Raw genomic sequence first — 25909 nt, 5'->3', positions numbered from 1 at the left:
GGAATTCTCTGCCCATTGAAGTGGTGGAGGCTTCCTCGTTGAATATGTTTAAATCACGGGTAGATAGTTTTCTGATCGATAAGGGAATTAGGGGATATGGGGATCAGGCGGGTAAGTGGAACTGATTCGCTTCAGATCAGCCATGATCTTGTTGAATGGCGGGGCAGGCTCGAAGGGCCAGATGGCCTACTCCTGCTCCTATTTCTTATGTTCTTATGTTCTCTCTCCACAGATGCTGTCAGACTTGCTGAGATTTTCTGTTTCTGTTTCAAATTCCAGCATCCAGGTTCATTCGATTCATCAGGACCTGAGCATGGAAGCAAAAAGCACCATTCACACCAGGGAGAAACCGTGGAAATGTAGGGACTGTGGGAAGGGATTCAGACGCCCGTGCGAGCTGGAAATCCATCGACGCAGACACACCGGGGAGAGGCCGTTTACTTGCTCTATGTGTGGGAAGGGATTCACTCAGTTAATTTGCCTTCAGAGACACCAGAGACTCCACACTGAGGAGAGGCCATTCATCTGCCCCATGTGTGGGAAAGGATTCACTCCCTCATCCCACCTGCTGAAACATCAGCAAGTTCACACTGACAAGAGAAAGTTTAAATGCTCCGACTGTGAGAAGAGGTTTAAAAACCCACACGCACTGAGGGAGCACCAGCGCATTCACACCGGGGACACACCGTTCAGCTGCTCACAGTGTGGGAAGAGATTCAGGACATCACCCCACCTTCAGATACACCAACGAGTTCATACTGGTGAGAGACCTTTTAAATGTCCAGAATGTGGGAAGTGCTTCAAAGGTTCTGGAGATCTTCAATACCATCAACGTGTTCACACTGATGAGCGACCGTTCAGATGCTCTCACTGCAGAACTGGGTTCAGACGATTATTTGAACTCAATGTACATCAGCGCACTCACACTGGGGAGAGGCCGTTCATCTGCCCCCAGTGTGGGAAGGGATTCACTCAGTCCTCCAACCTGCTGACACACCAGCAGATTCACACTGAGAAGAGACCATTCATCCGCTCTGAATGTGTAAAGGGATTTGCGCGACCATCCCACCTGCAGAGACACCAGCGAGTTCACACTGGGGAGAGGCCATTCACCTGCTCCGAATGTGGGAAAGGATTTATTCGATCATCCAATCTGCTGATGCACCAGCGAGTTCACACCAATGAGAGACCCTTCTCCTGCTCTGAGTGTGGGAAGGGATTTATTAATTCATCTACCCTGCAGACACACCAGCGAATTCACACCAGGGAGAAACCCTTCACATGCTCCACATGTGGCAAGTGTTTTAATCGATCATACAACCTGCTGGTGCACCAGCGAGTTCATAAATGACTGCACTGCTCATCAGATTCAGGACTGAACCTTGCTCATTATGACATTGGGGAAGTGTTGATGATGCTGCTGCTAAGTACAGGAACTGGGCTGGAATTGACAGAATTTGCATTTATAATCGCACCCTTCACAACCTCAGGTCATCTCTGTGCGTAATCAGCCTCCACAAAGAGCAATATGATAATGAGCAGTGATGATCTGTTTTTAGGGAGATTGGGTGAGGGGTAATATTGCTCTCACAGGGGTGAACCCCTGCTCTTGTTCAAAATAGTCACTATAAGATCTTAGAGAGCAGATGGGGAGGTCTTGGGTTTAACATCCTCATATCTCCTGATGTGGCTCAGAGTCACTGCTCCTGTAAAACCCTTTGGGATGTTTCTCATTGTCTGTAAGGAGTTTTATAAATGTGAGATCAAGGTGACATTGCAGATCTAGATGTGCTGGGTGAAGCTGAGCCTGATGCTGCCCACAGCTGAGAACTGAACCCACCGGAGCCACCAACAACTATTGAAAAGCTGAGGTTTTTATAATCTCAGATACAGAATATAAAGAACGGCAAAGAATGACAAAAAGATCAGTAAGGAGAGGGAAATTAGAGTCTGAGAGAAGGTTAGCGAGAAATATAGAAACAGACAGTAAGAGTTTCTACAAGTCTCCACTGTGGAGGAAACAAATAACATCCTCAGAAATAACTGTGAATAAGGCAGTGAAAGGGAGAGAGGAACTTGACACAATTACAGGGAACTTATAACATGCTCCAGAGACGAGGAACTGAGAGAATTATTGTATCTCAAAGCTGACAATTCCCTTGTCTTGATGCACAATGTTCCAGGGTCTTACAGAAGTGGCTGCTGAAATAGTAGTTGCAATGGGTTTAATTTTCCAAAATACTCTGGATTCTGGAAAGATCCAATCAGATTGGAAAATAGAGAATGTGACTCCTCTATTCAAGAAAGGAGGGAGACAGAAAGCAGGAAACTGCGGGCCAATTAGGTTAACATCGGTCATTGGAAAAATTCTCGAATCTGTGATGAAGGAGGTTAAGGTAGGGCATCTCCTTATTAATGGATTCCAGCATTTCCCAATGATGGACATCAGACTCATCTTGAAAGAGAAAGAGTATCTGTAGTATCTTGGATGATGGTCTTGATCCAGTTTTGAACAAGTTGTTCACATTTCCTCTCATCCTGCTTTGTTCGAATGAAAAGATTCCCAGTTTCTCCTCATGGGAAAATGAAATTGGGACTAAGTTCGAAGATGGGTCACCCTGAGAAAACATTTCATTCCATAGTGATGGAGTGTGCTGCCTGAAAGCTTCTGGGAGCAGGTTCAACAATAACTTTCAAAAGAGAATTGGAGAAATGTTTGAAGGGAAATTATTTCTGGAGCTGTGGGGAAACAGCAGACGAGTAGGATTAATGGGATAGCTCTTCCAAAGAGCTGGCAATGACACCAATGGCAGAGTGGCTTCTTTCTGAGCTGTAGTGAATCTGTTCTGCACCGTGTTCCATGGCCTTCCTGGTGTCAGATTCCCAAAACCTGACTCAATTCTCAAACAGCAGCTGAACCAATTGTTGAGAAGTTTATTTTATAAAATGTAGGATAATATTTTCAAACACACGCTCCAGCTTGAATGATTTCTGTATCTAAACCCTTTATAACTTATGACAATTCAATGAGGTACGGGGTCTAATATTTTTTTGTGTTTGGGAGAGAGTTTAGTCTGAGTTAGAGACTCAAACAGGCTCTTTACTGCAGACAGCTCACCATGGCAACACTGATAAGACATTCCATTGCACAGAATCGACTCAGAAACTCTTGTCTGAGGCCTGGTTGTACTCAGTAGCCACTGATGATTTAACATGTTTTAGTGACTGTCTTGAATCAGTGACTTTAATGCTGGTGTTACTATTTTAAAATAAACTCATTCAAAATAATTTATAAAAGTCTGCATTAAAGTATCAGATGAGGAGTTCACAGGAGCCTGTTAACCGCTGGGACAACAATACAACAGGCATTGAGTGAGGGACAGACGCAACCTGGAAACTGGAGGAGTGAATATCGGAAATACTGACCCTTCAGCACCCAGTGAATTCACACATGGCTCTGAGCTCCTAAACAGGGAACAGAAGCTCCTTTACAACTGTGTTCAGAGTCAGGAAGAACAGCGGTGAATGCTGGAAACGTGCTGTCAAATCAGAGATTGGTGTAAAACTGGGATCTGTTCCTGAGTGAGAGCGAAACAGTGGGTTTAAAATTCCAGTCCGAAAAATGACTGGTATTTATTGTGTGATGATTTAATGTGTTTGTGATAGTCTTGAATCAGTGACTTTAAAGCTGGTGTTACTAATTTAGAATAAAGCCATTTAAAATAAATCTGTGAAAAATCAGTTGGAGGAGTTAAGAGGAGCCTGGTAACCCTGGGACAATTATACAACAGACATTGGATCTTCAGATAGAGAAGGAGCTGCAGTGTGTTTCCAGGAATTCCCTGTTTAATTGAGAATAGTAAGAAGTCTCACAACACCAGGTTAAAATCCAACAGGTTTATTTGGTAGCAAATACCATAAGCTTTCGGAACTTGCTGCTCCTTCGTCAGATGGAGTGGTCAGGTGAGAGACAAAAGGCGGGTAACTATAGGCCGGTCAGCTTAACGTCTGTAGTAGGGAAAATGCTGGAATCCATTATTAAAGAGGAGATAGCAGGGCATCTGGATAGAAATGGTTCGATCAATCAGACGCAGCATGGATTCATGAGGGGAAAGTCGTGCTTGACGAACATGTTGGATTTTTATGAAGATGTGACTAGGGCGGTTGATGGAGGAGAACCGGTGGATGCGGTGTTTTTGGATTTCCAAAAGGCGTTTGATAAGGTGCCCCATAAAAGGCTGCTGAAGAAGATTAGGGCACACGGAGTTGGGGGTAGTGTGTTAAAGTGGATTGGGGACTGGCTATCCGACAGGAAGCAAAGAGTCGGAATAAATGGGTGTTTTTCCGGTTGGAGGAAGGTAACTAGTGGCGTGCCGCAGGGATCGGTACTCGGGCCGCAACTGTTTACCATTTATATAGATGATCTGGAGGAGGGGACGGAGTGTAGGGTAACGAAGTTTGCAGACGACACAAAGATAAGTGGAAAAGTGAATCGTGTGGAGGACGGAGAAGATCTGCAGAGAGATTTGGACAGGCTGAGTGAGTGGGCGAGGATATGGCAAATGGAGTATAACGTTGAGAAATGCGAGGTTATACACTTTGGAGGAAATAATAACAAATGGGATTATTATCTCAGTGGAAACAAATTAAAACATGCTACCGTGCAAAGGGACCTGGGGGTCCTTGTGCATGAGACGCAAAAGCCCAGTCTGCAGGTACAACAGGTGATCAAGAAGGCAAATGGGATGTTGGCCTATATTGCGAAGGGGATAGAATATAAAAGCAGGGATGTCTTGATGCACCTGTACAGGGCATTGGTGAGGCCGGAGCTGGAATACTGTGTGCAGTATTGGTCCCCTTATATGAGGAAGGATATATTGGCATTGGAGGGAGTGCAGAGAAGGTTCACCAGGTTGATACCGGAGATGAGGGGTTTGGATTATGAGGAGAGGCTGAGGAGATTGGGTTTGTACTCGTTGGAGTTTAGAAGGATGAGGGGGGATCTTATGGAGACTTATAAGATAATGCGGGGGCTGGATAGGGTGGAGGCGGAGAGATTCTTTCCACTTAGTAAGGAAGTTAATACTAGAGGACACAGCCTCAAAATAAAGGGGGGTCGGTTTAAGACAGAGTTGAGGAGGAACTTCTTCTCCCAGAGGGTGGTGAATCTCTGGAATTCTCTGCCCACTGAGGTGGTGGAGGCTACCTCGCTGAATATGTTTAAAGCGCGGATGGATGGATTCCTGATCGGTAAGGGAATTAAGGGTTATGGGGATCAGGCAGGTAAGTGGTACTGATCCACGTCAGATCAGCCATGATCTTATTGAATGGCGGGGCAGGCTCGAGGGGCTAGATGGCCTACTCCTGCTCCTATTTCTTATGTTCTTATGTTCTTATGGTATTTGCTCCCAAATAAACCTGTTGGACTTTAAACTGATGTTGTGAGACTTCTTACTGTGCTTACCCCGGTCCAACGCTGGCATCTCCACATCATAATTGAGAATAAGCAGCTTCTGGTCCCGGGTATAAACTGGCGACAGCTTCTCGGCTGTTTCCGGTGACAGACCCGGCACAGCCAATGAGGGAGCTCTTGCTCAGAGCCGCCTCTGACACTCTCTCTCTGGTTGGAGGACCAGCCGTCCTTTCTCATTCTTCTTCAGAAGAGTCACGTTGGACATGAAACATTAGCTCTGTTTCTCTCTCAACAGATGCTGCCAGACCGAGAGCTTTTCCAGCGTTTTCTGTTTTTATTTCACCATCTCCACCATTTCTTTCCTCCACTCCCAGTTTTCTCCCTCCCTCTCCTCTGTGTTCAGATCTCCAGCTCCTGCCTGCAGCCTAACAGTAAAATCAATGATTATCTCTCCTGGTCACTGGGACTCTGAAGCCCCGCCCCCTCGCTGTTGTGTCAAGGTGACCACACGTGTGTTCTGCTCCCTGTTGAAACAAAATGGCAGCCATTAATCTGACCCTGGTCTGCAGCAGAATTCCTGGAGCTGCAAATGCAGGACCTGCAGGGTTTTATTCCAGATTTGCTACCAACCCTGGGTGTTAATGACCCCCTCCATCCACCTGCCAGCTCCACCACTCCCTCATATCTCGCTGCCTCTGCCACCACTTACCGGCAGCAAATGGGAGAAAAATCTCTTCTTCACCATCACTCGCCTTGGGCATGCTCCAAACAATCCAACGCTGTTATTGTGCATTCGTCTCCCATGATGTAGAGAGGGGACTTTCCCCATCACAGAGAATGCTGGGTATACTCACCACCATTTAAGTCCCAATTAGTTTTAATTGTTTATTTGGTGTGACGACACAGAGACTGGGGTTAGAGTGACAATCAATAAAATTAGGAACTAAATACAGAAACCCAAGTTTACAGTCCCTCTCCAATCTGCCAGACAGTAGGAGATGGGAATTAGTGAAGAAGGAGAGTGTCCACATAGCAGTGTGTTATAATCCAGGTCTGAAACTCCAAGGTGTTTTATGAAGTCATCCCAGATCATAAGCTTTGCATTTTGACTTTGGCACGGGTATGATTCAAGTGAGCCACTGGGGAGCTTTTATCAAACAAAGTTTATTTAAAAATACAATTAACACATAGAAAGAAACTTAGCAAGAGCTTTTACCAATTACAAACAAGAAAAAAAAACCATGATATTGTGTAAACATTAACAGCTCAATGTACTGTTCCAAAACAACATTCTTATCAACATACACACATGCTTTTGGTTTAGCACAGAAAATGCGGATGCTCACATGATTTTGCAGCTCTGCAACACCTGCTGTGAATTAGTCCTTTGGATGGAGAATTGAAATGCTGACTTCCCCGTCCTGTAGCTCCCAGCACCCTCGAGGTAGAGATAGAGCCACTGCTTGCCTCGAGCTAGCAAACCACTCTCAGCAAAATTTTCACTCCAGAAAGGCAAGAAAGACTGCTTCCATCGAGCCAGCAGAATTTCTAATACCAGGGAGAGACACAGAAATACTGCTTTTCAGTCTGGGATCTAACAGCTTCTACCGAAAACTGAAAGTGAATCTTTGGATTCTCCTGTGAAGGAACCACCTGACCTTGACCTGTCAATCAATCTTCCCACAACAATTCAAAAGGGACATAAACTCGTAAAACTCCAGGACATTCCATTGGGCCCAAATTACAGATAAACAAAAAGGCCCATTGTGCTTTCATCAGACATCACGGCAACAATACAAAAAAAACCCCAGAGAATCAGGATTAAAATACCTTCCTTAAATGCACAGTATTATCACAAGTGATCACTGCAGAATTGACTTCACTGTAACGTGAGCTCACTGGTGTCTCAGGAAGGTAAGATGCCTGAATCAATCCTGTTTGTAATTTCAGGATTGCATTCTCATGGATATTCCAGATCATGTACTTTATTTATGGTGGCATTTTGATTTGATTTATTATTGTCACATGTATTAGTACACAGTGAAAAGTATTGTTTCTTGCACGCCATACAGACAAAGCATACCGTTCATAGAGAAGGAAATGAGAGATTGCAGAATGTCGTGTTACAGTCATAGCTAGGGTGTAGAGAAAAATCAACTTAGTGTGAGATAGGTCCATTCAAAAGTCTGATGGCAGCAGAGGAAAATGCTATTCTTATATTGGTTGGTACGTGACCTCAGACTTTTGTATCTTTTTTTCCAACGGAAGAAAGTGGAAGAGAGAATGTCCAGGATGTGTGGGGTCCTTAATTATGCTGCTTGCTGCAGCTCCTTCCTTTTCAGAGGTTTATAAGGAACAGGAGCAGGAGTCGACATTTCACCCACCGGGATTGCTCTGCCATTCAATCAGATTGTGGCTGATCAGATTATGGCTGATTGCAGCCTGAAGTCCACATTCCTGCCTCACTCCCGATCCCTCGACTCCCTTTTGATCAGAGCTCTGTGTAACTCAGCCTTGAATGTATTCAATGATCCAGCTCCAGTGCTCTCCAAGGAGAGAGAATTCCAAAGTGAATGAGAAGAAATTCCTCCTCACCTCCCTTATTATTAAACCCAGCCTCCAGTTTGAGATTTCCATGAGGGGAAACATCCTCTCAGCATCCAACCTGTCGAGCCCCCCCTTGAATTTTAGGTTTCAATAAGATCAGCTCTCAATCTTCTAAAGTCTGTGTGCAGACCCAACCTTTCCTCATAAAGTAACCCCTTCATCCCAGGAATCAGCCCAGTGAATCTTCTCTGAACTGCTTCCAACACAATTGTATTTTGTGTCTTTCACTGAAAACGGGACAAATATTTTGTTCAGAGTCTGGGCCATTTCCTTCATTCCCATGATTGTTCAGTCTTACCTGCTGAGGGACCAATCCTCACTTCAGCTGCCCTTTCCTATTTCATAAACTTGGAGAAATTTTACTGTGAGATTTTTCCTGTGAGTTTCCCCTCAAACTCCATTTTCCAAGACATTCAATGATCTTAGAGAGGTAGGGAAGTTGGAGATGGGGCGCTAGTTTGCACAAACGGTGGGATCAGGAGCTGGTTCATTGAGGAGGAGGCTGATGTTGGCAGTTTTGCAGAGTGACAGGACCTGAGGGAAGGGAACAATTAAAACAATCAGCTCACACGGGGAAGGTGATGGTCAGCAACTTAGTGAGAATAGAGTGAAGGGAGCAGAGGGTGAGTCTCACCGAGAAGGTGAGCTCTGGAAGGGATGAGACGAGATAGGAGAAAAACTAAAGAAAGAGGCAAGTTTAAGGCTCAAGGAAGGAGGAGCTTTTAGATACAGTTTGGCTCCATGGGCCAGTGGAAGGGAGTGAATCAGCAGAGGCAGCTGATCAGATTGTCTCAATCTTAGTGACAAAGAAGCTCCATGAGCTCCTCACACTTGTTGGAGGAGACGGGGAGGGAGAGAATTTCAAAAGGAACTAACTTATGTTGGTGACAGTAAAAGGACTTGTCACACTGTGCTTAACACAAAGCCTCTCCCTGGAGATCACATGGTCTGGAATGGGGGGGTGGGGGTAAGTTAATAGGTTGTAATGAACAAAGCATCGTAGCTGTGGGGGACAGCTCGGTGGATAGGATATTGGTATGTAGATAGGCTGGAAAATTGGGCGGGGATCCTGGATTCAGGATTCAATCCTGGACCGGGGAGCGGCGCGGGCTTGGAGGGCCGAAGGGCCTGTTCCTGTGCTGTATTGTTCTTTGTTCTTTGTTCTTTGATTTATTTATCCTTTATCCAGAATATTAACCTCCACCTGAAGTGGAGTTTATTAACATCATCAGAAACAGACCCAAGAACATAGTTCAGTCCTGGATGTTATTAACAGAAGAATCTAATCATAGTAATTACATGTGAACTCTCAGGTATGTCAACAGGTTGGGCAAACAAATAAATCCCTTCCTACGCGCTGAGCAGGTGAACAGCCTCTCCCCAGCATCAGTGTGCTGGTTTACAGTGAGTTGAGCTGAACCCAGTCCCAAAGTCTCTTGTCAGTGTGAACACATTGATGGGATATTAGTTCCTCCAATTGTCTACAGCACTTCCTGGAGTTGAGCATTCAAACAGGTTTCAGACAAGTGATCGGTTCCAGCTTTATTACAGACTCAGTTGAAACAAAAATAAGACGTTTTAGTTGTTCAATTAAACAACAGCCTGTTCCATTTGATTACTACCAAAAGCCTGACTATATTCGTAGAAAGGAGTTTTGATCTATATTTTCATTTGGAATTCGTGGGGATTTTTCTTCTGATCGCAATGCATTGCTGGGCGCGATCAATGATCCAATCCAAAGTACGCATGAAATGGGGATGCCTGTTTCTCAAAATCCTCCACCTATTATAGTTAATAGGGGGAGAACATACATCGACAACCCTGCAAAACCCAGTGTATACAATGTTGTTTCTAGACACATTTAAGAACATAAGAACATAAGAAATAGGAGCAGGAGTAGGCCATCTAGCCCCTCGAGCCTGCCCCGCCATTCAATAAGATCATGGCTGATCTGACGTGGATCAGTACCACTTACCCGCCTGATCCCCATAACCCTTAATTCCCTTACCGACCAGGAATCCAGCCATCCGCACTTTAAACATATTCAGCGAGGTAGCCTCCACCACCTCAGTGGGCAGAGAATTCCAGAGATTCACCACCCTCTGGGAGAAGAAGTTCCTCCTCAACTCTGTCTTAAACCGACCCCCCTTTATTTTGAGGCTGTGTCCTCTAGTTTTAACTTCCTTACTAAGTGGAAAGAATCTCTCCGCCTCCACCCTATCCAGCCCCCGCATTATCTTAGAAGTCTCCATAAGATCCCCCCTCATCCTTCTAAACTCCAACGAGTACAAACCCAATCTCCTCAGCCTCTCCTCATAATCCAAACCCCTCATCTCCGGTATCAACCTGGTGAACCTTCTCTGCACTCCCTCCAATGCCAATATATCCTTCCTCATATAAGGGGACCAATACTGCACACAGTATTCCAGCTGCGGCCTCACCAATGCCCTTTACAGATGCATCAAGACATCCCTGCTTTTATATTCTATCCCCCTCGCGATATAGGCCAACATCCCATTTGCCTTCTTGATCACCTGTTGTACCTGCAGACTGGGCTTTTGCGTCTCATGCACAAGGACCCCCAGGTCCCTTTGCACGGTAGCATGTTTTAATTTGTTTCCATTGAGATAGTAATCCCATTTGTTTTTATTTCCTCCAAAGTGTATAACCTCGCATTTATCAACGTTATACTCCATTTGCCATATCCTCGCCCACTCACTCAGCCTGTCCAAATCTCTCTGCAGATCTTCTCCGTCCTCCACACGATTCACTTTTCCACTTATCTTTGTGTCATCTGCAAACTTCGTTACCCTACACTCCGTCCCCTCCTCCAGATCATCTATATAAATGGTAAACAGTTGCGGCCCGAGTACCGATCCCTGCGGCACGCCACTAGTTACCTTCCTCCAACCGGAAAAACACCCATTTATTCCGACTCATTGCTTCCTGTCGGATAGCCAGTCCCCAATCCACTTTAACACACTACCCCCAACTCCGTGTGCCCTAATCTTCTTCAGCAGCCTTTTATGGGGCACCTTATCAAACGCCTTTTGGAAATCCAAAAACACCGTAACATATGTAATCTGATTGTAAATTCAAAGGAGACAAAATGGATGCCAGTCATTTGGAAAACACACTTCCTCGGTGTGATTCGTACATGAGTGCAATAATGAACCCTGGCCAACGATTTCAAAAAGTCCACACCACAAATTACGAGTATCAGATATCCAGTAAAGCAACCCCCAAAGAGGTCTTCAAAGTTTGCCATCTGTGAAAGCGCTTCAGCAAAGCGCATATTCAACTACTTAGAAAGGACATCACCAATAACTCTATCAGATGCACCACCCACCACCAGAGTTTCAACCGGCCAGGAAAAGTGCAAGCTGTTGGCTCAAACATCATCCATCGAGAGCATTCTGAAAAGAAAAATGAGTTTATCTCCTGAAATATTGCCTGCACTCACTCCCAGGACAAGTACAGAATAACAAAGATTCCCGTACAACATCGGATGAGTGCTGGACACATCTCAGCTTGGGAGGCAGAAAACGATGAAATCCTGTACTACATGCAGAAGACCAGTGGTGGTGATGACCAATCTGAGGATAAGGCAGTTGCTCCAACACCTCATCAAGAAGATCCAATCCAAAGTACGCATGAAATGGGGATGCGTGTTTCTCAAAATCCTCCACCTGATGCACCACCCACCACCAGAGTTTCAACCGGCCAGCAAAAGTGCAAGCTGTTGGCTCAAACACCATCCATCGCGAGCATTCCGAAAAGAAAAAGGAGTCTATCTCCAGAAGTATCGCCTGCACTCACTCCCAGGACAGGTTGCAAGTACAGAATAACAATGACTCCCGTACAACATCGGATGAGTGCTGGACACTTCTCAGCTTGGGAGGCAGAAAACGATGAAGTCCTATACTACATGCAGAAGACCAGTGGTGGTGATATCTAAGGATAAGGCAGTTGCTCCAACACCTCATCAAGAAGATCCAGTCCAAATGAGCAGACATAAGATGCATGAAACGTGGCTGTCTATTTCTCGAAATCCTCCACCTGATGCACCACCCACCACCAGAGTTTCAACCGGCCAGGAAAAGCGCAAGCGTTTGGATGAAACACCATCCATCGAGAGCATTCCGAAAAGAAAAATGAGTTTATCTCCAAAAATATTGCCATCACTCACTCCCAGGACAAGTTGCAAGTACAGAATAACAAAGACTCCCGTACAACATCGGATGAGTGCTGGTCACTTCTCAGCTTGGGAGGCAGAAAACGATGAAATCCTATACTACATGCAGAAGACCAGTGGTGGTGATGACCAATCTGAGGATAAGGCAGTTGCTCCAACACCTCATCAAGAAGATCCAATCCAAAGTACACATGAAATGGGGATGCCTGTTTCTGGAAATCCTCCACCTGATGCACCACCCACCACCAGAGTTTCAACCGGCCAGGAAAAGCGCAAGCTGTTGGCTCAAACACCATCCATCGAGAGCATTCCAAAAAGGTTTGGTTCTGCCTTTCAATTATCCTAATGAACAATGTTTGCACCTTCATCGCTGCTGACAGATAAAGTTAATAAAATACACATTCAGTTGCCTACAACAGTTAATAAACATTTGCATTGCTAAACAAAACCAGGTTTCTCATCAGTATGACTGCGCTGGTGTTTCCGCAGGTTGGCTAACCGAGTGAATCCTTTCTCACACTCTGGGCAGGTGAATGGCTTCTCCCCAGTGTGAACTCGCTCATGTGCCAGCAGGTTCGATGAGTGAGTGAATCCCATCCCGCAGTCAGAGCAGAGGAAAGGCCTCTCTCCGGTATGAACTCTCCGGTGGTTCAGCAGGTTGTATGAATGAGTGAATCGCTTTCCACAGTCAGAGCAGATGAATGGCCTCTCCCCGGTGTGAATTCGCTGATGTGTCACCAGACTGGATGACTGAGTGAATCCCTTCCCACACACGGGACAGGTGAACTGTCGCTCCCCAGAGTGGTTTCGCCCATGAGCTTTCAGTTCAAATGAGTAACTGAATCCCTTCCCACAATCCCCACATTTATAGGGTCTTTCTCCAGAGTGAATGTGCTTGTGTTTCAACAGGCCAGATGATCGGCTGTAGCCTTGTCCACACTCAGAGCACGTGTACGGTTTCTCCCCACTCTTAACAGTGCTTTTACCTTCCATGTTCAAATTCTGATAATACTGAGGTTCTGATGAATTGGGCGACTCTCAGATCCTGATGTGATGTTCAAATTTCCCAACTGCAAATCCTCAACTTCCAATACCCTGTGAAATTGATTTAAAACAGAAAAAAAGGGAGTGAGAGAGAACCCACAAAACTCAAAGGCAAGTTGTGAAATTGAGCTGAATGAATCTGGTAATTTGTGGAGCTGGCACTAGGAAAAGATGACCATGAAAACAGCTGGATTGTCATAAAAACCCAACTAGTGTCCTTCAGGCGAGGAAACCTGCTCATGCAGTCTGGGTCTACACCAGGTCTGAACCAACACAAGACTCTGGGATCAATGAGGGGAGCAAGGAAGAGAAAGATAGAGAGGTAGGAGCAGGAAGTATTGAAGGCGAGGCTTTTATGTATCTCCAACTCGACCCGAGCTTTGAAGGAATCATTAGCTCACCCACCTAGAAGGTCCAGATCATCAGGTGTGTGTGAACACGAACACTTCCAGGTTCCCCTCCAAGTAACACACCATCCTATCGTGTCTGACATCCAGTGCTCGTTGAGCAGAAACGTCCTCCAATTCAATACTGGGAAGAGGAAAGCCACTGTCTTCAGTGCTTGCAACAAAATCCACTCCCCACCTACTCTCTCTGTTGTAACTCTTTGAGGCTGAACCAGACAGTTCATTAGCTGGTTGTTAAATTTCATCCCAAGCTGAGGTTCTGATTACATATCACTAAGATTATTATATTAACACCTATAGCAGAGCTGGACTTATTTTGCAATTCAGCAGAAACAAACCCAAATGAACTGGTTCAGTCTGGATATGATTCACGCTAAAATCCAATCACTGCAGTTACTTCGAATTTGTTGGTGTTTCAGCAGCCCGGATAAGGCAAACCTTATCCCGGACTGGGGTAAACACAGTAAGGAGTCTAACAACACCAGGTTAAAGTCCTTTGTTGCTAGACTCCATACCAGGGTAATGCAGGGTCAGATTACCCGGGTCAGAGGGTTGATGCAGTTTGAAAGACAAGTTGTCTTCATTCTGAACAATGGGGAACAAGCTCCTCCCACTCATTGTCAACATTGCCCCCTACAAAGATGGCGGCAGCGCCAGCGTCCTGTTGCACATTGCCCCTAACAAAGATGCCCGACGCAGATTGACATTCCCACCGACAGAATGGCAGCAGTCAGCCCAGGCCCAACACTACAAGTTGCGGCCCCATTTCAGACGAACAGAGGGACCGATACGTTATTTTCTGGGGTGTGAGTTTGAACAACATGTTTACGAAGCCTCTCCACCCACCTGCCAGATCCATCGCTCTCTGCGCACCACACTCCACCTCGTTTCATCTCGGATCCGACTTCTAACCGTCCGGCCCTCCCCATTACCCGCACTGCGCATGCTTCAGGTCCCGCTCCTCATTCACTCCGATTGGTTGGAGGACCAGCCGCTCCCGCTCGGTCCGCCAGTCCCACCCCCTCTTCCTATTGGTCTGGACCTGCTGTCAATCATTCCCGAACATTGTGACGCTGAGCATGCGCAGTGTGGCTCATGTCCAGGGACAGGCGCTTGTTTGTCTGATCTTCAGGCGGGAAGGAGGCGGATAAGCGGAGGCAGCGTTAGGGGCTGTGGGTGGGAGGGGAGGCCTCAACATTCAGAGGAAACTCCATTCATCAGGGCCTGGATATCATCAGCCTTTGAGTTTAAGTGTTGAGTTCCAGCTCATTACCGCTTACTGTGTAAAAAAAACCTTCCTCATTGTCCCCCGTGTCTCTTTCCAAAATCTTAAAACTGTGTTCATAAGTTCGTAAGATATAGGAGCAGAATTAGGCCATTTGGCCCATCGAGTCCGCTCTGTCATTCGATCATGGTTGATATGCTCCTCATCCCCATTTTCCTGCCTTCTCCCCACAATTCTTCAACCCATTACCAATTAAAAATCTGTCTAACTTCTCCTTAAATTTACTCACTGTCCCAGCATCCACCACACTTTGGAGTAGTGAATTCCATGGATTCACAACCCTTTGGGAGAAGTAGTTTCTCCTCAACTCTATTTTAAATTTGCTACCCCTTATCCTAAGACTATGACCTCTCTTCCGAGGAGGAAGCAGGCTTGGAGGGCCGAAGGGCCTGTTCCTGTGCTGTAATTTTCTTTGTTCTTTGTTGCTCCACAAGAGGAAGCATCCACTCCACGTCTACTTTATCCATACCTTTTATCATCCTATATATCTTAATCTGATCTCCCCTTATTCTTCTAAATTCCACAGAGTATAGGCCTAAACTGTTCAATATCTCTTCACACAACAAAGTCCTCATGTCTTCAATCAATCTGGTGAACCTCCTCTGAACTGCCTCCAATGCTGCTACATCTTTCCTATCTTGTAAGATAGATTCCAAGATGGCGCCGGAGCGAGGCGACTTCTTGCAAGCTGTGCCCAGCATACCTTCTAATTCTAACTTTTACTCTCGTTCTATGCTTCTAAAATTTCATTCTAACTCTTTTAAACTCTCTAACAATGCTTGAATGCAATTTCTTACACCCTAGCTATGACTGTAACACTGCACTCTGCACTCTCTCATTTCCTTCTCTATGAACGGTATGTTTTGTCTGTATAGCGTGCAAGAAACAATACTTTTCACTATGTTAATACATGTGACAATAAATCAAATCAAATCAAATCGATAATGAGAGCTCATCTTTTCCTTCATCCCTGGAATCAATCTGGTAAATGGTCTCTCCCCAGTGTGAACTCACCGGTCTGTCAGCAGGTTGACCGCGCCCCCAAATAAAAGAGAATGTGGAACTTGGTACACAACAAGTGGTTGAGTTGAACAGCAAGAATACATGGTGTCCCGCAGGGTTCAGTGTTGGGGCCACAGCTGTTCTCTTTATATATTAACGATCTAGATGACGGGACTGGGGGCATTCTGGCCAAGTTTGCCGATGATACAAAGATAGGTGGAGGGGCAGGTAGTATTGAGGAGGTGGGGAGGCTGCAGAAAGATTTAGACAGTTTAGGAGAGTGGTCCAAGAAGTGGCTGATGAAATTCAACGTGGGCAAGTGCGAGGTCTTGCACTTTGGAAAAAAGAATAGAGGCATGGACTATTTTCTAAACGGTGACAAAATTCATAATGCTAAAGTGCAAAGGGACTTGGGAGTCCTAGTCCAGGATTCTCTAAAGGTAAACTTGCAGGTTGAGTCCGTAATTAAGAAAGCAAATGTAATGTTGTCATTTATCTCAAGAGGCTTGGAATACAAAAGCAGGGATGTACTTCTGAGGCTTTATAAAGCACTGGTTAGGCCCCATTTGGAGTACTGTGAGCAATTTTGGGCCCCACACCTCAGGAAGGACATACTGGCACTGGAGCGGGTCCAGCGGAGATTCACACGGATGATCCCAGGAATGGTAGGCCTGACATACGATGAACGTCTGAGGATCGTGGGATTATATTCATTGGAGTTTAGGAGGTTGAGGGGAGATCTAATAGAAACTTACAAGATAATGAACGGCTTAGATAGGATGGACGTAGGGGAAGTTGTTTCCATTAGCAGGGGAGACTAGGACGCGGGGGCACAGTCTTAGAATAAAAGGGAGTCACTTTAGAACAGAGATGAGGAGAAATTTTTTCAGCCAGAGGGTGGTAGGTCTGTGGAATTCATTGCCACAGAGGGCTGTGGAGGCCGAGACGTTGAGCGTCTTCAAGACAGAAATTGATAAATTCTTGATTTCTCGAGGAATTAAGGGCTATGGGGAGAGAGCGGGTAAATGGAGTTGAAATCAACCATGATTGAATGGTGGAGTGGACTCGATGGGCCGAATGGCCTTACTTCCGCTCCTATGTCTTATGGTCTTATGGACCTGATAGAAGTCTACAAGATTATGAGAGGAATGGACAGAGTGGATAGAAGCTTTTTCCCAGGGTGGAAGTGTCGATTACTAGGGGGAACAGGTTTAAGGTGTGAGGGGCAAGGTTTAAAGGAGATGTACGAGGCAGATATTTTACACAGAGAGTAGTGGGTGCCTGGAACCCGTTGCCGGGGGAGGTAGTGGAAGCGGATACGGTAGTGACCTTTAAGGGGCATCTTGACAAATACATGAATAGGATGGGAATAGAGGTATATGGTCCCCGGAAGGGTATGGGGTATTCATTAAGTCAGGCAGCATGGTCGGTGCAGGCTTGGAGGGCCGAAGGGCCTGTTCCTGTGCTGTAATTTTCTTTGTTCTAAATACAGTAATATTTAATGAACACATTTGGTTCATAGAATGTGGTTGACTCTCAACTGCCCTCTGAACAAGGGCATCTAGGGATGGGCAATAAATGTTGGCCAGCCAGCGACGCCCATGTCCCACAACTGAATAAGGTTCATACAAGATATACTGGTTCGAAAAGACAATCGCTTTCCTTCTTACTTGAACTGAGCAATCACCCTTATTCTTGAGCCAGATTTGACAGAATATAATGTCCTCCAACTGATCAAATTCATAGAAGAAATTCTTAGTTCAGACAATTCCTGCCAGCAATGCAGCTTCCACAAGCATGTAGGTGAATCCAACATTAATGTTTAAAATAAGGCTCCAGTCATATGTTCGAATTTAACATGGCTTCCTTTACCTTGTTGCTGAGAATGTTTGAAGAGGCAGCAGGGGCACAATGGGTCACACGGCCTCCTTTTGTGCTCTCTGCTCCTCATTTGCATTTGAAGAAAGTGGTAAATATCTGGAACTCACTTCCTACGAGCGGCTGAAGCAGAGATAACGGAATGTTTCCAAAAGGAGATTGGATGGGAACTTCAGGGAAATAAATCTACAGGGACACGGAGAGAGATCAGGGGAACAGTTTAGTCCAAAGAGAGCTGGCATGGACTCAATGGGATGAATGGCCCCATTCCCAATCCTAATGCCTGTCTGATCTAAAGAAAGAAATTTCAGCTGCTCCAGTCTTTCCAACTCACTGAAGTCCCTCATCCCCAGAGCCATTCTTGTAAATCTCCTCTGCACCCTCTCTAAGAACTTCACATCTTTCCTAAAGTGTGGGGCCCATGTATAGGGTTCCATTCCAGAGGGATAGAATTGAACAGCAGGGAGTTCAGTTCAACTTGTTCAGAGCCAGGGTTAGACTGCACTGGGAGCACTGTCAACATTTGTGATCTCCATTTAGAAAAAGGAAATAGAGGCACTGGAGAAGGAGCAACAAAGATTCACAAGAATAATCCCAGAACTGAGAGCATTTAACCCTCAGGAAAGGCTGGGGCTGCTTTTCTCTAGAAAAGAGAAGACTGAAGGGTGACCTGATGGAAGAATTTAAGATTATGAAGGGGTTCAATAATCCACCAGGATTTCAGTGAGAAACCTCTTTACCCAGCGAGTGGTGAGAATGTGGAACTCACTACCACAGTGAGTGGTTGAGGTGAACAGCATGAATACATTGAAGGGGAAGCTGGATACATACATGAGGGAGAGAGGAATAGAAGGATATGCTGATGGGGGGAGATGAAGAGGGGTGGGGGGAGGCTCAGGTGGAGCATAAATACTGACACAGACCAATTGGGCCGACTGGCCTGGCCCTGTGCTGTAGACTCAATGGAACAGAGACAAATGTACTTACTGTAGATCTACCTGTAGTGGTAGGAAAAACATTATTTACTCTCCAGCATAAAATAAATGTTCTTCGTCGGTTTGTGTGGGTCATTTCAGTGGAAATGTGCTCTCCCAGGCTCAAAGAGCATCAACCCACTGGAAGCAGAATTGTGAGAGCGGCCAGTCCAGCAGAAAGAAACCCTCCGACCCTCCCATTTCACCCACTGTCAGAACGAACATGGTTCAGTCCTGGATGTGATTAACAGCAGCAAGAACAGCAGAATCCAACCCCTGTCATCACTTGTGAACTCGCTGGTGTCTCAGCAGGAGGGATGAACTGGTGAATTTCTTCCCACACACAGCAGCTGTGAATGGACTGGTGGATCATCAGTTCCTGAGAGCTTTTGAAACCATTCCCACAGTCAGAGCATTTAAAGGGTCTCTCCTGGGTGTGAGGGACATTGTGCCTCAGCAGCTGGGGTATGGAGTGAATCCTTCCGCACACACAGAGCAGGTGAATGGTCTCTCCCAGTGTGAACTCGCTGGTGTCTCCTCAGTGTGCATGCCCTTCCAAACCTCTTTGTGCAGTGAGAGCAGCTGAACGGTCTCTCCCCAGTGTGAATGCGCTGGTGGTCTATCAGATGCTCAGAAATTTTGAAGCCACTCCCACAGTCAGAGCATTTAAAGGGTCTTTCCTGGGAGTGAGTGACTTTGTGTCTCTGCAGGCTGGATAACCGAGTGAATCTGTTCCCACACTCGGAGCAGGTGAACGGTCTCTCCCCGCTGTGAACTTGCTGGTGAGTCAGCAGGGTGGATGACTGAGTGAATCCCTTCCCACACTCGGTGCAGGTGAACGGTCTCTCCTCGGTGTGAAGACGCTGGTGTGTCAGCAGGGTGAATGACTGACTGAATCCCTTCCCACACACAGAGCAGATGAACGGTCTCTCCCTGGTGTGAACTCGCTGGTGTCTCTGCAGTGTGGATGACCTCTTAAACCTCTTTGTGCAGAGAGAGCAGCTGAACGGTCTGTCCGCAGTGTGAATGCACTGGTGGGACACCAGTTCCCCAGAAATTTTGAATTCACTCCCACAGTCCGAGCATTTAAAGGGCCTCTCACTGGTGTGAGTGACTTTATGACTCAGCAGGTGAATGGCCTCTCTCCGGTGTGAACTCGCTGGTGTGTCAGCAGGGCGGATAACTGCGTGAATCCCTTCCCACAGTCAGAGCAAGTGAATGGTCTCTCCCCGGAGTGAACTCGCTGGTGGTTCCGCAGGTTTGATGATGATCTAAATCTCATTGTGCAGAGAGAGCAGCTGAATGGTCTGTCCTCAGTGTGAATGCGCTGGTGGGACATCAGATCCCGAGAACTTTTGAAGCAACTCTCACAGTCAGAGCATTTAAAGGGTCTCTCATCGGTGTGAGTGACTTTGTGCGTCAGCAGGGCGGATGACCGAAAGAATCCCTTCCCACACACGTTGCAGGTGAATGGTCTCTCCCCGGTGTGAACTCGCTGGTGTCTCCGCAGTGTGGATGACCATTTAAATTTCATTGTGCAGTGAGAGCAGCTGAACGGTCTCTCCTCAGTGTGAATGCGCTGGTGGGACACCAGATCTCCAGAGCTTTTGAATCCACTCCCACAGTCAGAGCATTTAAAGGGTCTCTCATTGGTGTGAGTGAGATTGTGACTCTGCAGGTGGGAGAACTTAATGTATCCCTTCCCACAGACTGAGCAAGTGAAGGGTCTCTCCCGAGTGTGACTGCGTTGATGAATTTCCAAATCACAGGGCAACATGAATCCTTGTCCACAATCGTCACATTTCCACAGTTTCTCCATGATGCGGGTGTCCTTGTGACTCTCCAGGTTTGATGATCAGTTGAATCCTTGTCCACACAGAACACGTGTACGATCTCTCTTCACTGTAAACGGTGCAATGTATTTTCAGCCTGTGTAACTGGTTAAAGCTCTTTCCACTATCAGTGGACTGGAACACTCTCACTCAGGTGTGTTCCAGTCACACTGATGTTTAAAATCTCCTCAAGCAAACAGATCAAAGGTCGATGATATTCAGGTCCCAATAAATCGAATGACTCTGTCAAATCTTCATGTGATGTTTAGTTTGAAATTTCTGTCTGTAAATCCTCACCTCCTGATATCTATGAAAGGAATTTACAACAGACATCATTGTCAGTACAGGATAGAAATTCAGAACAGACAATTCTAGTTTCTATGGAACATTCTTTCCTCAAAATCTGTCAATCTCCATCCCACACACTCTCCCTCAATTCTCCCTCTGCTCTCCTGAGTAGACAACCTCCCAAGTCTATTGAAGATGCTGATTCAGACTGATTAACGGATCCATGCTGACCACTTTCTATATTGGACACAGAGATCTGAAAATCTACGTGTAACGACCGGCCTACACGCTAGAAATTAAAATCTGTGCCATATGTGGGACTGGATAACTGGATTGGGAGAAGGAGAAGGATGTGGGGAAGAATTTTATTTTGGTGCAGAAAGGTCATTACCTGGAACCCGCTGCCTCAGAGGGTTGTGGAAGTGCAAATGATCCATGATTAATCTTCAAGCTAACAGCCACGTTAAAGTTTTACATTTGGCCATAAATGAGCTGACTGATGGTCGTGTAATGCACTGTATTACCTGGTTACAGATACATGAAGAATGTGAGGAGGATTTTTATTTAGGCAGCGAGTGGTGACCTGGAAGTTAAAAATTCAACAAGTCCCCAATTTCCCCCAGAATGCAAAAGAAACACAAAAGCGGAGCAAAGCAAGTGTTTTACTCACAGATGTTGGCCTCTTTTAGGTCAAAAGGAGCTCACAAACTATTTTTCAAATTGACATCGAGCCAGCCAGGAGTCAAACCTGGAATCTTCTGATCCATAGTCAGACGCGTTATCCATTGCGCCACTGACCCACACTCTCACAGATATTGGAGAGCCAGGAGGAAGTTTGAGTCTGTCTGAAGCTCAATCTTCATTCAGAGAGACCTCTTTTTAGGTCAAACCAAGTAAACAAACTCAAATTAAATCAGGACAAAGTAAAAGGGGCAGCTCCCCAAAAAGGAGGGGGAACAGCCCGAACAGAAATCAAAATGCAAAGGAAACTTAAAAACATCAAATTAAAATGTGGTTATTAGGGTCAATAATGCACCCCAACCCCTGCGGTGCCCAGCGGGCGCGGAAAGCGTCAACCTCGCCCGTGGACACCGCATGCTCCCTCTCCAGGGACACCTGGCCGCGAACGTAGCCGCGGTAGAGGGGAAGACAGTCAGGATGGACGGCCCCCTCGATCGCCCGCTGCCTGGACCGGTAAATGGCGCGTTTCGCCAGGCCCAGGAGCAGGTTCACGAGGAGGTCGCCATCCCGACCCTCCCCTCTCCGCACCGGGTGTCCGTAGATCAGGAGCGTGGGACTGAAGTGCAAACAAAACATCAATAAAAGATTCTTCAGGAAAACATAAAGGGAGTGCAGCCTAAGACACTCAACATAGACATGGTCCACGGACTCCACAAGGCCACAGAAAGGGCAGTCTTCGGAGCCCGTGAACCAGTGAATCCTACGGTTGTGCGGAACTGCTGCATGCATCACCCTCCACCCCAGGTCCCCGACGTAATTGGAGGAGATCCCTCCGTAGAGGGACCTCCAGCGGGGACCTCCGCCGCCCGGCGGCAACAAGGCCCGCCAAGGTGTATCCGGGCGACAGGCGAGGAGGCGGTAGTGGAAGGTGTGCAGCAGCAGCCCGCACAGGAAACGCCTCCGCGCGGTAGAAAAAGGCACGGAGGGCATTTCCGCGAGGCGGCTCAGGCTGTGGGGCACCTCACCCAGGGGAGGGGGCTGAGGCTTTGGGCCAATGTGGAATTCCGCCCGAACAGGGGAACGCTCGGGCGGGATCCCACCGCACGCCTGTGCCGTCTCAAGTTTGCGTGCAGTTTCGGGGCCGAGCACGACCGTCCTAAGGTCTAGGATGGCTTTGGCCGCGCGCCGGACGGACGTCCCCGCACGCTCAGCCAGCACGCGGGGACTCATCCAGCCCGCTCCTCCGCCATCGAGCACGTCCCCGATTCTGGTCACCCCGGCGTCCACAGCCCCCCTCTCCGCCAGCCACCTGAAGTTATACGGCTGGAGGAGCGGATTCCTGAGCAGCGGCTCTCGCACGAGAGCCGCTACTCCTGACGGGGGAGAGCTGCGTCGCGAGGCGACCTTGTTCCAGACAGTGAGGAGGTCCTGGTAAAAGACGGGCAACTCCTGCAGGGTGGTCGAAGCACGCCCCAGTTCGATATGCAGGAGCTGCACGTCATAATTGAGGCCGTGCCACTGGCGGAAGAAATACGTCGCCATGGCACACCACTGTGGAGGGGGCTCAACGTAAAGGTACCTCTGCAGGGCCTGGAGGCGGAAGGTCGCTATCTGAGTGCGGAGGCACACCAGACCTTGTCCGCCCTCCTCAAGCGGGAGATACAGGACCGCAGCAGGGACCCAGTGCAGTCGATTGCCCCAGAAGAACCGCACGAGGGTTCTCTGGATATCGGTGACAAAGCCAGGGGGAGGGGTCAAAGGGACCAGCCGGTACCACAGCATGGAGGCGACCAGCTGGTTTATGACGCGAGCTCGCGCCCCGTAGGACAGCACTCGGAGCAGTCCTGTCCAGCGACCCAGGCGGGCGGAGACTTTGGCCTCCAGCTCCCGCCAGTTCGCCGGCCAGGATTCCTCGGCTGGGCAGAGATGGGCCCCCAAGTAGAGGAGGTCGGTCCTGCTCCAGGTGAAAGGCCTGAGCTCCTCCGGAAGGGGGTCCGTCTCCCAAGGACCGACAAGGATTCCGGAGCACTTGGCCCAGTTGATCCTGGCGGAGGACGCGGCGGAGTACACCGCCTGGCATTCTCGCATCCTCCGCAGGTCAGCCGGGTCCGTGAACATGAGGAGCACGTCGTCGGCGTAAGCTGACAGGACCACCCCTACGTCCGGTCCGCGCAGGACCAAACCTGACAACCTCCTCCGCAAGAGGCGCAGGAATGGCTCCACGCATACGGAATACAGTTGGCCGGACAAGGGGCAGCCCTGCCGTACTCCTCTCCCGAAGCGAAGGGGTGCCGTCAGGGACCCGTTAACCTTAATCAGACACTCTGCGGCAGAGTACAGTAATCGGATCCGGGCGACAAAATGCGTCCCGAACCCGAATGCCCGCAGAGTCCCGAGTAAATACTCGTGCTCCACCCTGTCGAACGCCTTCTCCTGATCTAATGACAAGAAGGCGCCCGACAGACCAGCCCTCTGGGTGTGATGGATTAGGTCCCGGACCAGGTGGAGATTGTCATGTATGCAACGGCCCGGGACCGTGTAGGACTGGTCAGGGTGGATCAAGTGGTCCAGCACGGATCCAAGGCGTGAAGCCATAGCCCTGGCAAAGATTTTATAATCCGTGCTGAGGAGGGAGACCGGGCGCCAGTTCTTGAGCAGGTGGAGATCCCCCTTCTTGGGCAGCAGGGCAATGACGGCCCTGCGCCACGAAAGGGGCATCTCCCCGGTAGCGACGCTCTCCCCCAGGACCCCCGCGTAGTCGCTCCCCAGGACGTCCCAGAACGCCCTGAAGAACTCTACTGTCAGCCCGTCCAGCCCAGGGGCCTTGCCCCGGCTGAGGCCATTTAGGGCGCCGGTCAGCTCGGCCATGGTGGTAGGGGCCTCGAGCCTGCCGACGCCCTCCGGGCCGACCTGCGGCAGGTCCTCCCACAGAAGTCTGCGGGCATCCTCGCTGGACGGATCCGGAGAGAAGAGCGAGGTGTAATACTCCCGGGCAATGGCCCGGATGCCCTCCGGATCCGAGACGGGGGAACCGTCGTCGGCCAGCAGCGTAAGGAGCTGCTGACGGTTAGCCCGCCCTCTTTCCAGCGAGTAGAAGAAGGGGGAGCCGCGGTCCAGGTCCACCTGGAACTGGAGCCGCGACCTCACGTACGCGCCGCGAGACCTGGCAAGCTGCAGGTCCCGCAGTGCGTCCTTCTTCTCCCTGTACTCCGAACGCAGGGCCGGGTCCGCGTCAGGCCGACTGAGACGTGCCTCCAGGTCGAGCACCTCCTTCTCCAACTCCTCGAGCCTGGATTTCCGCCTCTTTGTCGACCCCCTCGCGTACCCCTGACAGAAGGTACGGACGTGAGTCTTGCCCACATCCCACCAGAGCCTCAAGGAGGGGAAGCCTCCCCGCTTCCTTCTCCAGCCGGCCCAGAATCGACGGAACGAGTCCAGGAAGCGCTCGTCCTCCAGCAGCGTGTTGTTAAAGTGCCAGTACGCGGACCCCCGCCGGATGCGAGACGGCGCAAAGTCCGCCCACACCAGGCTGTGGTCCGTGCTCGACACCGGCCGCATGGAGACCGAGGACACGCCGGACACGTGCGCCTTCGAAATGTAAAGGCGGTCGAGCCTGGACGCTCCGACTCCAGGCCTCACGAAAGTGAAGGCGCTGGAGCCAGGATGGAGATGTCTCCAGACGTCCACCAAGTCGTGGGACCCGATCAGGTCCCGCAACTTCACCACCGCCGGAGTGCGCAGCCAGGGGCCGGTGCGGTCCCGTGCCTCGAGGATGCAGTTGAAATCTCCCCCGAGGATAATGCATTCGCCCCCCGCGATGGTGTCGATGTGAGCGGACACTTTCTCGTAGAAAGTCGTTTGCTGCGGTCCAGCGGTCGGGGCGTAGACATTCAGCAAGTGAATGACCACGCCCCCCTCACGGACCGTCAAGTGCAGCAACCGGCCTGGCACCGGCTCCTTGACTCCCAAGATCTCCGGCTTATAACGCGGGGCCAACAAGATAGCCACCCCGCAAGAAGCGAGCGTGAGGTGGCTCATGTAGACCCCCCCTCGCCACTCCAGGAGCCATTGGGCTTCGTCTCCCGGAACGGTGTGGGTTTCCTGCAGGAAACACACCGCATACTTCCCGTCACGGAGGACCGAGAAGTTCTGGAACCTGCGGTGTGGCCCACTGCTGCCGTTGCTGTTGAGGCTGGCGATGGTCACCTTCATGTCAGCAGCTTTGTGCCACCGTCACCACTTATCCCGGTGTGTGGGGGGGCGCTGGCGCAATTCTCACCAGTCCACCCCCCACCTTTTCGAG

The 25909-nt window shown here is 48.5% G+C and overlaps 1 protein-coding gene and 1 non-coding gene across 2 annotated transcripts in view; one reads left to right on the top strand and one right to left on the bottom strand.

Moving 5' to 3' along the window:
• Positions 1 to 238: 238 nt before the first annotated feature.
• LOC144485785 (uncharacterized) overlaps positions 239 to 25909 on the top strand; it is a 201234-nt gene continuing 175563 nt past the window's right edge. The window contains exons 1-2 of the mRNA XM_078203870.1: positions 239 to 583; positions 659 to 1299. Of these exons, the coding sequence (XP_078059996.1) occupies positions 314 to 583; positions 659 to 1299 (911 nt within the window). The 5' untranslated portion in view covers positions 239 to 313. The remainder of the gene's footprint in view (positions 584 to 658; positions 1300 to 25909) is intronic.
• Positions 21653 to 21725, bottom strand: trnah-aug (transfer RNA histidin (anticodon AUG)). The gene has a single exon. It is a non-coding gene; the product is annotated as a tRNA-His (tRNA).

This window comes from Mustelus asterias, unplaced genomic scaffold (assembly GCF_964213995.1).
Source record: "Mustelus asterias unplaced genomic scaffold, sMusAst1.hap1.1 HAP1_SCAFFOLD_220, whole genome shotgun sequence".
Classification (NCBI taxonomy): domain Eukaryota; kingdom Metazoa; phylum Chordata; class Chondrichthyes; order Carcharhiniformes; family Triakidae; genus Mustelus; species Mustelus asterias.
Note: the sequence above shows the minus strand (reverse complement) of the source record. Positions and strands in the feature narration are given on the sequence as shown.